The sequence below is a fragment of the Pristis pectinata genome, chromosome 15 (assembly GCF_009764475.1).
Source record: "Pristis pectinata isolate sPriPec2 chromosome 15, sPriPec2.1.pri, whole genome shotgun sequence".
Lineage (NCBI taxonomy): Eukaryota > Metazoa > Chordata > Chondrichthyes > Rhinopristiformes > Pristidae > Pristis > Pristis pectinata.
Genome location: NC_067419.1, coordinates 1,011,120 through 1,025,823, shown reverse-complemented (window position 1 = coordinate 1,025,823; position 14,704 = coordinate 1,011,120). Strand labels below are relative to the sequence as shown.

General features: G+C 38.7%; 1 protein-coding gene across 4 annotated transcripts in view; it reads left to right on the top strand.

Annotated features, from left to right (window-relative positions):
* Nucleotides 1–14,704, top strand: part of ipo8 (importin 8) — a 102,230-nt gene that overhangs the window by 11,113 nt on the left and 76,413 nt on the right. For 2 of the 4 annotated variants that reach the window (XM_052030571.1, XM_052030569.1), the window contains exons 2-3: nt 9,603–9,684; nt 11,683–11,839. The exons of 1 other annotated variant lie outside the window; for it this stretch is intronic. In XM_052030571.1, coding sequence (XP_051886531.1) covers nt 9,603–9,684; nt 11,683–11,839 — 239 coding nt within the window. The remainder of the gene's footprint in view (nt 1–9,602; nt 9,685–11,682; nt 11,840–14,704) is intronic. One more of the 4 variants, XM_052030572.1, reaches the window with a different exon arrangement.

The following is a 14,704-nucleotide window of genomic DNA, read 5'->3' as shown; positions in this document are numbered from 1 at the left end:
TAGTTTTTCTGCTTTTATGTGATTTAGTATTGGCATCTTCAGCACATCGGAAGTTGCTTGCGTTCACCGATACATCTGCGAAGCTGGTTAAATTGTGCTGGTTGTAGTGAAGAATAGTCTAGTTGGAGTCAGCCAATCGCAAAATCTTTCTGTATTTTTTTTCTCCTTGTTCATTTTGCACATATGAATTTTCCAAGTGTAATAAATTAGAGTGCAGAGTAGTCCTATCCCACCCCCTGCAGTGGTTTGTAATTGTATCTATTAGTCTCACTTGGGTTCAGTGGTTGTGATTTAATCTAAAATGTCTGGATCAGAATTAGATGCAATACCACAGATGCTGTTGGGCCAGAATACCTTGCATGTTGATCAAATCTGCTGCTACTTTTTATTTTATTATTGAATAATATAGTTAAATGCTCAGTTGACATTGTTAATTGCTGCTTTTTATTTGTAGCATTTGCACAATAAGCAAATGAGCACTAGCAGTGAAGATAGCAATAGATGAAAACCGATGTAGCTAATATGAAGAATAGTTGACTCCTTTGTCATGTTTTGTCTTGGATGTTGTAGAGCACTTGTTGGGATGGTAAAGTCAACTTGTGTGAGATTCTAGGGGGAGGGACATATTCGATCTAAGAGTGGATCATTGACATGAACCAACAGTAATGGTTGATGCAAGTTTTTGTGACTCGAAGTTTATTGCTGATCGAATTCCACACGCTCAGTACTTGGTCTCTTGCATTTAGTAATACCCCTTAACATTTAGACTTAAACGTAGGATGCATGATAGATGATATAAAGATTGTCTATGTGGGTGCAGAGGGTGTCAGAAACCAAGTGGCATAAATGTAACTGGTAGAATGATTAGAGGTCAAATGAAGAAAACATTTTTCACCCGTTATGTGGAGCAATATGATGCTCTCTGCTTGAAAAATCAGTAGAAGCAGAAATGCTCATCTTATTTAAAATGTACTTAGCACTTGGTCCCCAGCCTTTGAAGCCTTGGCAATTGAAGCGCTTGTTTAGATACATAAATGTTGTGCGAGTAACTGTCCCCAACACCCATTCAAGCAGAACATTTATGCACTATAAATTTTCTGATTCTTTGTTACAGCATTCCTGTTTAAAAATCTAAATTAAGACAATCCAAAATCCAATCATTCTTTCCACTTTGTTTGTAATAGCTTTTTTGGTAACTGTAGATGTATTTTGTTGCTTTAATCCACAGTTAAAAGTCTGTATTTTTTTGACGGATGCTCTATTCTGAATTAACAAGGTTTGATCGACAGTCTTGGCAGAATCATCCAGTTACGTAATGTAATTGCTGTCAACGTACAAGAATTTAACACCAACCCGAAAACACTTGTGTCCCACAGATTGTCTTGTATTGTTAATGTCAGTTAATGAGACATCTGGGTGCTTTTCAAGTACCAGTTTTTTATTATTAATTTTTAATTTGATTAGGATAACTACAGTTTCACCATGATGGCCTGATAAATAGGGTTCACGGCCATTTTGTACAACATCCCATGTATAATTAAAATTTTCTATGTTGAAGAATTTTTAATCTCAGTCCATGCATCAATCTCTTTGATTTCATAGTACTAATCATGTGATGCTTTCACCTTTATTAAGCCAGACAGTAAGGTCCCAAATTTAATTCATTTATTTTGAGTTGGTTGTTTTCAGTTGAGCTGCTGGCATAATTGCAGTTATCGTCTCTGGATGGTGGAGAGGAAAATTAACCCAATTTCCTGCTCTTTATTCTTGTGCATGCGTTCCAGTAGCAGTTGCTGTATGTGTCAGTATTGGCTTTGAACAGGATGAGACTCAGCTGTGATTCTCTGTGTGACTGATTAGTCTGCTGATAGCATCAAAATGTGTATGTGAAGCAATTCTAACAGTTGTTGCCAGTGGAAATTCCCAGCAAGAGTCACTGCTGTCGGGAGCAAACTGAAAATACCAGCATCCAGAGCATGTTTATCTCACTTTTTAAAATAAGAGGGGAGTTATTTCATACTCCCTTCTGCTAACTTGGAGCTGAAAGAGTCAGCAAATTTATCATATTCATAGAATTTATTCTGACTGACCCTGAGATGTGTATTATCTACAGTTGGACTTTGTAATCTAAAGGTGCAGAGCAATAGTTCCATTACAGCAACAGACTACATTGTGGTTTACAAGTGAACCACTTTCCTTTATCTTTGCTGGAGCTGAAGTTATTTAAATATGTGTTATTTTCTTGCTAGGTTTGAAGTGCTTAAACTTGTTTCCCTGAAGTATCTTCTAGCTTGGAGGCAGTGTGGTTGTGGTGGCTGATGTCTACAGTAAGAAAAAATGTTCTATTATAATGACTGAAATTTAAAAAAAACTGCAAATGCTAAAAATCTGAAATGAAAACAGGAAATGCAAGAAACTCTCAGCAGGAAAGGCAGCATTTGTGGAAAGAGAAACAGACTCAATCTATTATTATGATTCTTGGATTTGTTTTCTTTCAACCACATATATTAGCTGGAAAAGAGTGCATTTATCATGGTGGGTGGTATAGGATAGTTATGCCAGTTGGTTGTGCTGTTCAACCTGAGGAAAATATACAAATACCCCAAAATAATAATGTGACAAATAATACAATGCGCTTATCCTAATAAAATGCTATGATAAAGCACAGTGCTGTAAGATTTATAATGAAAGCATAATACATATAACTCTTATCAACACAAAATAGTTGACATTAAAATGTTTGGAATTTCGTAGTCTGGTGAATGCTAATTCCCTAGCACATTATGGACAAGAGTTTCAGACTCTCTGGGAATAATCTCTTGGATTTTTTAATAACTTTAATTGAAAATTTATAATACTTGCTGTGCTGGGAGCGAAGAAATTCTCATGACAAAATCTGAATCATTTTCTATTAGGGTCTGGGTACAGCGGTCCACGACCTGAGCAATTGTAACTGGGAAAACTAAATGCTGCAGTAGGATATGGTGCAGTCAGTCAGGATATGGTGGTATAGGGTTACGTTGTTGGATTAGAAATCCAGTGTCTTGGACTAATGACGTGAAGTGCCATAATGTGTCGTAGAGAATCATATTGCATGGAAACTGGCCCTTTAGCCCAATGAGTTCGGGCTGACCATCAAGCACCCATTTACACTAATTGTTCTAATCCCATTTTATTCTCACCACATCCCCATCAATTCCCTCCTGATTCTACTATACACCGGGGCAGTTTAGAGTGGCCATTTAACCAACCAATGATATGTCTTTGGGATGAGGGAGGAAAATGGAGCCCCTGGGGGAAACCCCATGTGGCCAAAGGGAGACCATGCAAACTCCACACAGACAGCACCAGAGGTTAGGATTGAATCAGGTCACTGAAGTTGTGAAGCAAGGGCTCTATTAGCTGTGTCACAGTGCAGTGAGCTCAGATCTCAGCATGGCAGCTAGTGGATTTATATTGTTAATTAAATAAAGTTAGCAGGAAAAGGCAAGTGTCGGTTAATGGTGAGTAAGAATTCATTGGATTTTAAAAATCTAACAGCCTTTAGGGAAGGTGCTGTATGATCTGTATGCAACTCCAGAAACAACAGCAATATGGTTGATCCTTGAACTTAGTTGCTTGCTAAGTTAGTTTAAGGGCAATTCAGGTTGGAGAATAAATGGTGGGCTTGCCAACAATATGCATTTCTTCTGAAAGCATAAAAAAAGTTTCAAGGTACCATTTTGCCAGGACAGGTTGTACCCAGGTTTTGGCAGGGTTCCGTTCCTGTGAACTGTTCAGAACCCGAACACTTCACAAGTCAGAAATGCGGCCGTGGACCAAGTTCTCAAATGGCAGAAGATGCCTGCAGCCTCACAGCAGTTGGTAAACCCATACTGCTGGTCTCCCAAACACTCCTTCATACCTACGGGCTGTACCTAAGTTGGGCATTCGTAAACTGGGGAGGACCTGTATCAGCATTTGGATTCCTCTATTCTATTTTCCTTCAAGTTCTAACTTAATATGTTTTCCAACAGCAATAAAGCCCTCCCTTTGTCTGTTTTTTCTTTGAAGGATGATACCCACGTAAGAAAAGAATTTTAGTTATTGTGTTTTCATGACTTTGAGCTGCCCTCAAAGTGTTTTAACACCAACTAAGTATTCTTGAAATGTAGTCATTGATGTAATATAGACTTGCGATTATACTTACTGGCTCTATTTTATATGCCACAAACTGGTAGGAAGTATATAGAGCAGCAAGTTTGCAAGAAAATTGTTACAGAGAAGGGGGAACGGGTGGAGAGAGCGAAGGGAACTTCCAAGGGAAAGATGGAGATGGAGAGAGATTGAATGATGCAAATGCTGCTGGTGCCAGAAGAGAGAGGGTGGAGGATGCTTGTTAATCACAGGTGATCCGTCTGGAGGAGGCATAAACAGAAAGGAATGAAGAAGAAAGTTGAGGGAAGAAAAACAATGCTGGAACTGTGATACACAGAACACTGCAGTTTCTGGCAATCTGAAAATAAGAGAGAAAGCAGTAAAAACACAGCAAATTAGTCAGCATCTGTAAAGAGACAGAAACTGAGCTAACATTACAAATTAATGATCTTTCATTAGAACTGACCAGTTTTGATCCAAATCCCAAATTGCTGAATTCAGTATTTCGTCATGAGAACTCTAACTTGTCTAGTTGTAGGATGAGATGCTGTTCCTTAAGACTCTTTGGAACAATGCAACCCTTCTCTCTAACTTAAAACATGCATGCTTTCTAACTTCTCCCTGTTCTGTTGAAAAGTCACGAACCTGAAACATTAACTCTATTTCTCTCTTCAGGAAATAAAAAAGGAGATGCCTGGTCTGTTGGGTATCTCTAATATTTTCAATTTTGGTGGATTTCAACAGAGTGCAAGAAAAGAGAAGGAAAAGTAAGAGAAAATACAGTATTAAAATTTGACATTTCTACATAGCAATCAACCACTGTCGTATTCTCTGCTGATAAAATTCTAGGGATTACTAGAGAGCAATCAAAAGTGGGAATCTTATAATTTTTGGTTTAGGGAAAGAAAATTGAGATGACGTACTCAGTCAAACTAAATGTCGAGTCCAGTCTCGCTTAGTATTTTTTAAAAAAAAGTTATTTTGAATGAAACAAATGCAAGTTGAACAATGGGGAAATCATCATAAGATGTTTCCTTTTGTCCCATTGAGGGTGTCATGAATAATGCTGGCTTCTGTTAACCTTGCCCTTATCAGGTGCACTTGAACAGATCAGTAATGATATTTGAGTGAGGTGCTTTCAGGCATTATTTATGCTGTTTGAAATGAATTCTAGAGTTGCTTAGGGAATTTATACAGTGTATTTCTTCATTGATGAATTGTGGCCCAGTGGCAGTGGTAAGCATTTAAGGAAGGACACTGTAGTAGCCGCAAAGTCTCAAGAAGTGCAGTCCTGAATTCATTCCATGAATTCATTGCAGCACACAGCATTTGTTGAATCGCAGGGTAATTTGTCATATGTACTCATAAAAAATCTTGATTATGTTTAATATAGTTGGTCAAAACCGAAGTTTCCTGATCAGCATCCAGATGGAACACACCAAGTGACGTTTCTAGTGGGTTTGCTAATTGTTTCTTTGTTGAATTAGACGATCATTTGGCTTGCGAAGGAAGAAGGGACTATGCCAGACTTCTGCTACTGATGAATTGGCATTGAAAATATTTATACTGTTGTTACTTTGTCTCCTTTTAACTTTAATATGAGTAGTTTGCCTACCATGAGAAGGCTGAAAGTATTTAATTTTGGTTATGATACTGGTGTCGATTATACATCTGTGAAATGATGTAAAATGTTCAATTAATGAGAAAAATGTTTAAAGCTGACAAAACACAGTTTTGGTCTCTCTTGTTTCTCTCGTGTCTTGGGTGATTTATCTTCTGTACTTGAAAATTGATCCGTCCTGTTCAGTTGTTTCTAGATATTTGTAGTATTTCAGAGATTGCAAAAAGGCATTCTATCATGAAATGTTTACTGCAGAGTGGGTAAGTCCACCTTCACTCTCTTGTCAGAAAGTTGGTATAATCCTTCAGTCAGCTTGCCCTCAGTCAGTCCGTGCAAGACACCAGAGTTGATCTTAATGTCTCCATACTAGGTAAGTGGATATGGGCCAAAGATCTCATTCTTAGTCCAACCCTTCAATTTCTGTTGAAATGGAACATGGAAACATAAAAATTAGGAGCAAGGGTGAGCCATTCAGTCTTTTGAGCCTGCTCTGCTATTTATTATGATCACAGCTGGTAATCCAGATTCAGTATCACGTTTTTGCTTTTACCCCCACATCCCATGCCTTGTTCCCATTAACTCTAATAACTATAACTCCTTCTTAAAAATGTTTAATGATTTGGCTTCAATACCTTTGTGTGGTAGAGAATTCCACAGGTTGACCACTCTCTGGATGATGAAATTTCTCCTCATCACAGTTCTGCAGGGTTTACTGCTGATTCTTAGACTATGACACCAGTCTTGGACCAACCCCCCCCATGTATCCAACCTTGTGGAACATCCAGACTTTCTAGCCCTGTTAGAATTTTACAGGTTTCTATGAATCTCCTCTCATTCTTTTGTCCTCTTGGGAATATAGATGTAACCGACCGCCATCCCGGGAATGTTGATGTAACCGACCGCCATCCCGGGAATATAGATGTAACCGACCGCCATCCCAGCAACTAGTTTGGTGAAATTTTGTTGCACTAAGAACATCCTTTCTCAAATAAGGAAACCAAAAGCTACACACAGTACTTATAGTGTACTTCACCCTAGCTCCTGTATAATTGGCAGCATGTCATCACTGCTCTTATACACAAATCTGCTCGCAATGATTGCCAACGTACCATTTGCCTTCTTAGCCGCCTGCTGCACCTGCAGGTTTACTTTCATTGACTGGTGTACAAGAACTTGCAAGTCTTGTTGCACCAATCTATAGCTGTTCAGTTAATTACTTTTGACCGCAAAGTGAAGAAACGCGTCTTTATCCACATTATATTACACCTGCCATGCATTTACACACTCTGTCAACTGCCCAAATCATGCTGGAGCTTCTCTGCATCCCCCTCACAGCTCAGACTCCCAACCAGCTTTATGTTGTTGGTAGAGGTTAGAATCAGTTGTTCTTTTATCACCATAATATGTGCAGGCATTTCTTAACCTGACTTAAATAGAACAATGTCCATTCAGTAAGGTGTCAGGGTATAGTCGATATCAAAGGGAATATTTCAGTATGAGCAGATACCAATAGGAATCAATAGCAATGAGGAGGAAATGAGGCAGGATGGGGAGTACTTGAATTTTCCTGGTGTGACAGGAAAGTGGAGGTCTTTGTTCTTTCTCATCAGCTCTTATCCATAATGATGGTCACTCTGCATTTTCTTAGTCAGTCACCAATCCAAAACCAGTGGTTGGAATTGGACAAATATTCAGGGTTTAAGTCACTATCAGTACATCTTCACTTCTGGACAAAAGATATTTTTTGCTCAATGAATGCAGCAACGTGCATGTACTAATTTCTTGCACAGCAGATGGACAAGTATGATTTCAAGGTGAGCAGTATTCAGATTGACTCCAAAAGAGTCGATTGTTTACGAAAAGAAATAACAATTGAGAAGAATGATATAAGACCACAATAACTAATCAGGCGTAGTGAATTGTGATGTAATAGCAACAAAGTAATATTTATTTAACTATATTCTTTAACCTGATAGAGCTAAAACAAACTCTGATTGTTACCTTAAAACCAATGCTTACCAGTGAGCATAAATCTGGTTAAAGTTAAATTGCAACAATTAATTTTTAAATCTATTGCAGAGGTGTAAAATACAGGTATCTATCAAACACTTTGTTTTCAAGTTGGCCTCTGTGTCACAGTCAGCCAGTGATACCCCCGCAACAGTGTTCTGTACACAGGATGCCACCCAGAATCAGAGTGCTTTTCTTAGGCATCGTTGTCAACTTTGGCTTAGTCATAGCCACAGGGTGTGATATCTGAAAGGAGATGGATGTGATATGTCATAGAGTTGTACAGCATCGAACCAGGCCCCTTTGGCCCACCGTGTCTCTGCCTATCTATACCAATCCCACTTGCCTGAATTAATTCCATGTCCCTTTATGCCTTGGCATATTCAAAAACATGTCCAGATGCCTCTTAAAAGTTGTTGTGGTGTTCCTGCCTCCTCCACCTCCTCTGGCAGCTCATTACAGATACCAACTACTCTTGGTGTGAAAAATTTTAAAGATTACCCTTCAGATCCCCTTTAAACCTCCTCTTTCTCACCTTACATCTAAGCTCTCTGCCAGCTGGATGGAGTGTTTTTTCTGAGCATCACTATTTACTTAAGATGTTAAATATTTGGAATCTTTTGCAAATCAAGTAGTTTAAAAACTGCCAGCATCTGCATTGATCATAAGGCAATTCATTGTCTTGATTGGAAACTTGATGTCCCGAAGGGATGGTCTTGGATGGGTTGAGTTGCCTTTTGTCATCCGCGGGTTTGCTAATTACTATGGCAATCGATGAGCAGATGGTAAGAAGAACTTGAGGATTTGTGCATGCCGTTCAGTGCTTCGAGCCTCTTCTGCTGTTTCAATCACTCTCTAACCTTCTAAAGTCCAGGGAATACAATCCTTGCTTGTGCAAACTAAATTTGTATGATTTTATGATGATTTTCTGAACATCTCCATGGCATTTTAATGATCTATGTACAAAGGTCCCTAAGCCTCTTTAGATCTCCACTGTATTGACATTTCATTGGAAAATATTCTTTCATTTTCCTTTCGGATGCAGAGTGAGATACCCACCTTTTGCTTCACTGAATTCTGTTTGGCACAACTTTATCAAATTGTTAATATCTTGTTGTGATTTTATATTTCCATCTATTACGGATTACAGAGTTCCTAATCTTTATATCCTGGATCAGTTGGATGGATGCTTTCCAACTCGTTGTCCAAACTGTTAATTTTAGGTTGATGAGTTGAGGACCTAATATGGATACTTGCAGGACGCTGCTAGTCATTTTATACCGATTGGAATCCTTATTGATGATCCCTCCTCTGTTCGTGAAGTTCAACCAATTTCTTAACAAGGCCAATACATGAAATTCCATTGTATGAAATTCAAATTCGACTGACAGTCTGTTATAATGGACTTCAATTAGATGCCTTCTGGATTTATTTACTGTTTGCAGACATAAATGAAACCAAACTTCTTAATGACCAGGCATGGACACTTGCTGTTGAATTTAGTAAGTGGTTCATTCACCTACAATATGTACCATATTTTGATTTGCATCCAGCTGCAATTTGGTTTATTGGCTATATTGGCTATTGTACTGCTGTTTGTTGGATGTACAGAAGGCCTTCCTAATCCTGTGGTTAAGAAGGACTTGAGTTATCACAGCCTTGGAACAGAAGCAGAGTGAACTGTTCTGAATTTTGATGTACAGACTTCGTTTTGAAAATCCTGTTTCTGATTCCAGTGAGGTGTGATTTACAAAGTGTCTGTTCCTGGTGAAATGTAATAAAATTGACTTTGCATTTGCACTATTTAATTTAATTTCTTTGTTTTTTTTTGCAGTCTTACAAGATCATAAACTTTGCTCCCACGTTACTTCAGATCATTGTGTCTGATCAGGTTGAATTTCCAGTCAGACAAGCTGGTGAGTTCAGGCTGTCCTTTCTGGAGATATGAACCCGAGAACTTAATAGGGAGTAGGAATAGGCCATATGGACCTTCAAATCTACTGTGCCATTTAGCCAGCTCATGGCTGATCTGCTATCTCAGCTCCATTATGCCCTGTCACCATATCCCTTGATATTCCTAATGTCCAGAAATGTATTGATCTCTGCATCAAATGAACTCCGTGTCAGAGCCTTCATAGCCCTACAGTGAATCCCAAGATTAACCATCCTGTCAATGACATTTGATCATTACTTGATCTGTTCTGAGAGTGCATTGTCATCACTAAATGCAGAGTCACATCACTGTAATAGAAGTAGGACTGATGAACTAACATAAGAAATATATCCAAAAACCTGAAAAGAATTTTGTAGGAAAAGCTAATTTCTGCTAAGAGGTGCTCTTCCAGCAACAGGAAACGGCTATAATGTTATTTTTATTAGAGATGTTGAGAGGTTTAAAAAAAGATAATTATGGTATTAGTTTCACTGCAAAACTGTAATAGAACACCATTATTTTTGCTCAGCCAAATGAAAAATACTGCAAAGTGAGAGGACCAAGGAGTGAATGAGTGGGTGGATCTTGGATTGACCAAACATTGCTCTTCAATTGCCACAAGGGGCAATTGGTAGTTTGGGTTGGGGATTGTTGTTGGGATGGGGGTCGGTGGAGAGAGAGGGAGAGATCCTGAAAATCATGACCCACAAAGAACTTGCCATTTGGCAATCTTTTCTTCTTAGGCGCTTCCTTGGGATTAAGGGTCTCTTGCTGCCACCCTGCTTTTATTAGTCCAAGGTGACTGCTGAGGCCAATATGGGACTCGTATTGGGCAGGAGGTGCTTGGCAGTTAAATAGTTAGGAAGGTGGTGTGCTCCTTCCACTTTTTACACAAGGCTTCTGGGTGCTTCCGATGGTGCATGGTCTAACGTTCTCAGTGCCATCCCAAATGCTCCTTCCCTCTGTTGAGTGGTTATGGGTCAGGAATTCCCATGGGTGGGTGGGGAGGATTCTTCAAGATGATTTTGATAATATCCATTAATGTTTTCCTCTCTCCAACTGTTTCTCTTCCCTGTTACAGAACTCCTAGTAGAGTGTCTGTTGTCAGGCAAATGATGATGTGGCTTGCCCAATGGAGGTGACTGAGTGTATTTAGCATCTCAGTGCTGGGGATGATAGCCTGGGAGAGGACGCTGACCGAGAGTCTAGGAGTTGTTTAGTACAGAAGTGGGCCTTCTTTCGGCCCACCACATCCATGCCAACCTTTTTGCCTATCTACACTAATCCATTTGCCAGCATTAGGACTATATCCTTTTATGCCTTGCCTATTTAAATGTCTGTCTAAATACCTTTTGAACGTAGTACTTGCATCTGATTCCATCACCTCCTGTGGCAGCCAGTTCCAGATATCAACCACTCTTTGTGGTTTACCCTATCTATGCCCCTCATAATCTTGTATACCTCTATTAATTCACCCCTCAGCCTCTGTTGCTCCAGGGAAAACAAGCCCAGCCTATCCAATCTGCCTCTGTGACTAAATTCCTCCAATCTTGGCAATATCCTGGGAAATCTCCTCTACACTCTCTCCAGCGCAATTATGTCCTTCCAATAGTGTGGCGACTAGAACTTCTCACAGTATTCCAAGTGCGGCCTAACCAGCGCTTTGTAAAGTTGTAATATGATGTCCCAGCTCTAGTATTCTCTGCCCTGATCTATGAAGGCAAACGTGCTATGATGTTGGTTTGCTTATCCAGAAAAATATTTGATCAATGAAAGCTCTTAATCATTCTGTGTTAGCAGCATGTTGTACAAATGCTTAAAATTTGAGAAATCACAAAAGTGAGACAGGGTTCTTATAATAACTCCAAGCAGTTTTGATTTTGACTTCTATTTGATTGCAGTTTAACGCACTAAAAGATATTTTGTGAGTAGATCCGTTCTTCAAATTGAGCTTCCTATTTTCCTTTAAATCAATGTATAGCTGCAATCTACATGAAGAATATGGTGACACAGTACTGGCCAGATCGTGAAGCTCCTCCTGGGGAAGCTATGTTACCTTTCAACATACATGAAAATGATCGGCAGAAAATTCGTGACAACATTGTGGAGGGGATCATTCAGTCGCCTGACCTAATCAGGTACATAATTAGAAACAGCAAACGAGGACATTTATTTGTACTATTTACTAGTATGAAAGGCCAAGTTGCATGCTAACAAAGAAGAAAACACAATATCCATTGTCAATGGTTGTGCTATATGAACACTGGGGAGATGTGAGGTCAATGTAGTGGATGAGATGTATAAGGATATTCAGGTAGCCTTTAACAACGCAGCACGGTAGTCTATTGGGGAATAAGCAATATGGACTTTCAGTGAGGGAGCAAAGCAGATTTAAAAAAAAAAGTTCTGAAGAAGGGGATTATTAGAGAAAGAAATAAAGGAAGTTTCACAAAGTAACTGCTTGTGGATGGTAATGCTTACCAGAGTTCTGTCCTGTTCTATTTGCCATGCAGATCAATGATTTGGTGATTGAGCTGGAAGGATCCCTATCTAAGTTTACAGGCAATAGTGAAATAGGAGACATAATAAATAATTGAAGTTTGAAATATGAAGTGATACATTGCAATTCTTAAAAGAAAATAATTGTTCTTTGGAATAAAGTTTTCAGGACATTGAAAGCAGATTTTCAAGCCTTTGGAATACAGTACTTCATAGCATTTCATACCAAGTATAAAAGTTGGGAAGTATTATTAAATCAATATAAACCTTGGTAGGACAACCTTGAAGTACGGTGTTTGCAGTTTTGCACTCCATACTAAATAAAGGACATTTAGACTATGAAAATGGAGAGGAAAAGACCACTTAGTTGTGATAAATATTGTGTTACTATCGAAGTTCTCATTTCCACCTGATAATTTTTTTAGGAGAGGCAGAATACCAAGTAAAAATGCTGGCTAATTAAGGAATCCCACATTTTAAAAACTCCTCTTTTGTTCTTTAATCAATTAAACCTCATCTCGGAGGCCTCATTAAACCTGCTTTCCATCACATGTTACCTCTTGCACAATCTGATCTCTGCTTCCACCAGAAATGGGTTCTACTTCCTCTTGAAGGCCTTCAATGATTCAGCTTTTGCTGCATGAGCCATCTACTTTTATTAAGGGGTCACTAATCTTTAAGAAGAATGGTCTAATATTCTACCTAGCTGTGCCTCCACATGTTGTGTAGGTTTGATTCCTGATCTTCCTTAGCTAATGCAATTGAAGTAATTTGTCCATTTAAGCAGGCATAATCTAGTTCCTTCATTGTGGTGCACCTCAATCAGTTCATCCTGAGTCTGATTCACCAAGATTCCACTGAATATCTCAAAACAGGAAGAATAATTTCAAAAACTGGGACAGCTTTATTCAAAGAGTGGAGTAATTTGACCATTGAAGATTATGAAGAAATGATTCAGAATAGAAGGATGAATTCCAGTGCGTGAGGATGTCTGCAGTGAGAGGAATTAACTGAATCGAAGCTACTTAGAACAGAGAGCAAGAGGCACTTGAAAAGTGTATTCTAGCACTCTTGCAACCCTCTCTCTAACAGAATTAATAAATGTAATAAAAATTTATTAAAGGTTATTAGGCTAGATGAGTCATTTGAGGAAATGGGAACAAAGGAATATATGAACTTAAATTATGATTCATGGACATGTGAAGGGTTTAAAGAAAACACGACATTTGACCCAAATGGCTTGTTTCCATGTAAATATTTGTGGAGAGATTGGGTCTATTAAGCTTTGAAAACAAATGACACTTATGAGAATACTGGCTCATGGTAATACTTTTTCCGTGTCCAAGTCAGTTATCTGTTATCTGCCCTGAACATTTACAATAGCAAGCAATAATTGCGGGGTGTCAAAATCATGCAAAATAACACAACAGTTTTAATCCAGATGGACAAGCGTCATTTGAATTCCTTTTTATTTCTTCTTTGATAAATATTTCTATGTTGATGCTGCTTGGAATGAAAAAAGCTATCAAAACGCTCATGTAGTCATTAAACTACCCTGGTGTTCTATTTTTGTGCATTGCATAGTTTTTTATTCTATGAAGCTAGCTCAAGAAAATTAATATGTCAAAACAAAACACAGAAGCCCATCGCAAATTGCTGTAGATATAAGAAATTACAGCATGGTCTGAGGTTATTTGGCCCATTGTCCAGACTGGTTCTGTGTAAGAGCAATCTGGTTAGTCCCATTCCTCCTTTCACAGCCCTGCAGATTCTTCACTTTTAGATACTTATCCAGCTCCCTTTTGAATACTAGTCATCCATCTGTGCTTTTTTCTCTCCATTTGTATGGCCTGACCTGCTGGGCATGTCCCAAGACAAGGCTATTAAGATAAGATATCTTTATTAGTCACACGTACATTTAAACACACAATGAAATGCATCTATTGTGCAGAGTGTTCTGGGGGCAGCCCGCAAGTGTTGCCACGCTTCTGGCACCAACATAGCATGCCCACTTCAATAATGTGGCCTGACCTGATAAGTGTCTCTGGCATTTTCTGCTTTTATTTATTTTGTGAGAGTTAACCCCTGTTGACCTTGTGTTGCCATGTATCTGCATATTGATCTGGGGTTGTAATGTGCCCTGGAAACACATTTTCCTTTATTGGATATTTATTTTATCAATTCACAGGAGGCAGACTAAGCAATGCTTTGTGAGATGAAGCCAAATAGTTACCAAAACAGTGGTTACTCACTTAATTCAATTGATATAATTGAAGCGTAATATAAAGTTATGCCAAGATGGCCAGTGTTAGTGGATTATCACACTTTGTTTAATTAAGGGGTTGCTAGATTTCCTCCAGAATTTCAAACCTCTTCAATTTAGTATTAGCTCTCTAATTTTGGAATAAAAATATTTGACTGTCCTTCTAGTTATTCTGTAGTCTTCTCCCCTTTTCTTTCATCCCAGAAAGACAGGAATCATTCTTTTCCCCCACGTGCGCCCC